Source organism: Dacryopinax primogenitus (genome assembly GCF_000292625.1).
Source record: "Dacryopinax primogenitus strain DJM-731 SS1 chromosome Unknown DACRYscaffold_11, whole genome shotgun sequence".
Classification (NCBI taxonomy): Eukaryota; Fungi; Basidiomycota; class Dacrymycetes; order Dacrymycetales; family Dacrymycetaceae; genus Dacryopinax; species Dacryopinax primogenitus.
This window is the reverse complement of record NW_024467208.1, coordinates 342902-344720: the sequence shown is the minus strand read 5'-3', so window position 1 is coordinate 344720 and position 1819 is coordinate 342902. Positions and strand designations below refer to the sequence as shown.

The 1819-nt window shown below is 48.9% G+C and overlaps 1 protein-coding gene across 1 annotated transcript in view; it reads left to right on the top strand.

Annotated features, from left to right (window-relative positions):
- The window catches only part of DACRYDRAFT_116815 (uncharacterized protein), a gene marked incomplete at both ends in the record, with an annotated part of 3388 nt that extends 1612 nt beyond the window's left edge, over window positions 1–1776 (top strand). The window contains 13 exons of the mRNA XM_040770268.1: window positions 78–224; window positions 277–390; window positions 436–497; window positions 550–636; window positions 685–829; window positions 877–978; window positions 1030–1039; window positions 1119–1164; window positions 1216–1357; window positions 1410–1430; window positions 1489–1519; window positions 1568–1637; window positions 1688–1776. Of these exons, the coding sequence (XP_040627858.1) occupies window positions 78–224; window positions 277–390; window positions 436–497; window positions 550–636; window positions 685–829; window positions 877–978; window positions 1030–1039; window positions 1119–1164; window positions 1216–1357; window positions 1410–1430; window positions 1489–1519; window positions 1568–1637; window positions 1688–1776 (1066 nt within the window). The remainder of the gene's footprint in view (window positions 1–77; window positions 225–276; window positions 391–435; window positions 498–549; window positions 637–684; window positions 830–876; window positions 979–1029; window positions 1040–1118; window positions 1165–1215; window positions 1358–1409; window positions 1431–1488; window positions 1520–1567; window positions 1638–1687) is intronic.
- Between the last annotated feature and the right edge of the window lie 43 nt (window positions 1777–1819).

Below are 1819 nucleotides of genomic sequence, written 5' to 3'. Positions count from 1 at the left end.
TACGTAGAATATCGAACTGAGCTTAAAGTGCGTTATACCTAATACGACACAAGTTGATGTTCATCAATCATTTCCAGACATGGGATCTCCACTGGTAGTCCTGGAGGATTTATGTGGGCTCTGGGTGTCGCAGCGGAACGCAAGGCACACTTCAGATTCGGGCAGCAGATGGGCAAACTAGCGATGCAACTTGCGGCCAAGCACTCTGTGATCGGTGACAGAGCGTACGTGATTTTCCCATATTGTTGACAAGAGATGGTTGACACAAGCACGCAGCAAATATGAGGTCATGTATATTACATTGGCCTCGGGATGGGAAACTGAGCACATTCGAGCCAACCTCGCTAGAACAGAGTCTGCACTACGACTGTCCCGAGCAGCCGGTGACCGGTAAGTCCTAAATCGTACTAGACGTCATATGCTGACACGCGCCAGGATTTACGCAAGCCTAGCGAGTCTCTTCAATGTACAGACGCAGTTGTTCACATACCGATACTGTGCGCTCTACTCATGCTCTTCGTTCGACGTGTGATTGATCTCCCGTTTTAGTGAGCGAACTAGTTACGTCTTGCGAGGATGCCTATCAAGACGTCACCACATGGATTTCAGGAAACAACACGGAAATTCTCGTCATGGGTAAATTCCTTCATTCGGTTTCTTACTGGCCACTTACGTTTGTTCTAGCTATCTTGATGTGTGCTCGGGCCTTTGGAGGGTATACTGTCAACACGAAGCTTGAGGACGCCCTCGACTGTGAAGAGTTCATCGAATCGGAATATCTTGAGAACGTCGTCATGCAATCCGCCAATGTTCCGTTTGTCCTGAACTGGTGAGTGGCTTTCTCATGCAAGGGCATCACCCTCATACTGTCGTCAGGTACAATACTTTCAAGGTCGTTGCGTTATACAGCCTTGGATACTGGTCGCGGGCTGCGGAGCTCGGATTCCAGATATACGAGTCTCGCAAGTGGCACCCCAAGTACGTCGATCATATGAGTTCGAAACGATGAAACGATGCTTATCACTTCAGCTATCGCCATGTTCGCTTCGGGTTAACGTTTCACTCTCTGGCGATGATACAATGCCTCCGCGATCGTCATATTGATCCTGTCGACCGAGCGAGATACTTGGAGCAAATCCGAAGCAATCAGGAGTACGTCAGAAAGTACGCTCAGATGCTGCTGTCAACCTGCTTCGACACTCATTATCTCGGCAGGTGGGCTCAAGCATCAATCACCAAAAAACACAATGCATTGGCTTGCTCTCATGGATGCTGAATTTGCGTCGCTCACTGAAGGAGCTGACGCATTGAAACTATATGACATCGCCATTAAGATTGCCTCAGACAATGACTGGATGTGCGTGATATCTCCTGTGCAATTGGAATACCTTGCTGACGTCAACTGGAAGCTTGGAAGAGGGATGGGCCTTGTACTTAGTAAACCACTGCCCGTGATTGTCATCCGCGCCTACTGACAATTGTTATCAGGCTGGCTCTCATTTCATCCGATGTGCCAGGTGTAAGCATTTGAAGCTTCTGTTTGCATCACTTTCTCAACTTGCCGCAGGAGCTTTGGGAGCGAAATGCAGCGTCGTGGAATCGGTCGACAAAACCAATGGGGCGCGCTTGGCATTGTCGTACGCTATCACGCCAAGCTTCCACATGCTTTTCTGATATCATTGTATAGATCTCGATGGAGAAATCTTGCGAGAAGTCGGATTCAATATTCATGAGGGCCGTGACGGTGGACGTGGGCACTCAGACGGAACAGATTGATCCCATCCCTCGCTCTGCATATCTGGCGTCTCGTACCAATTTT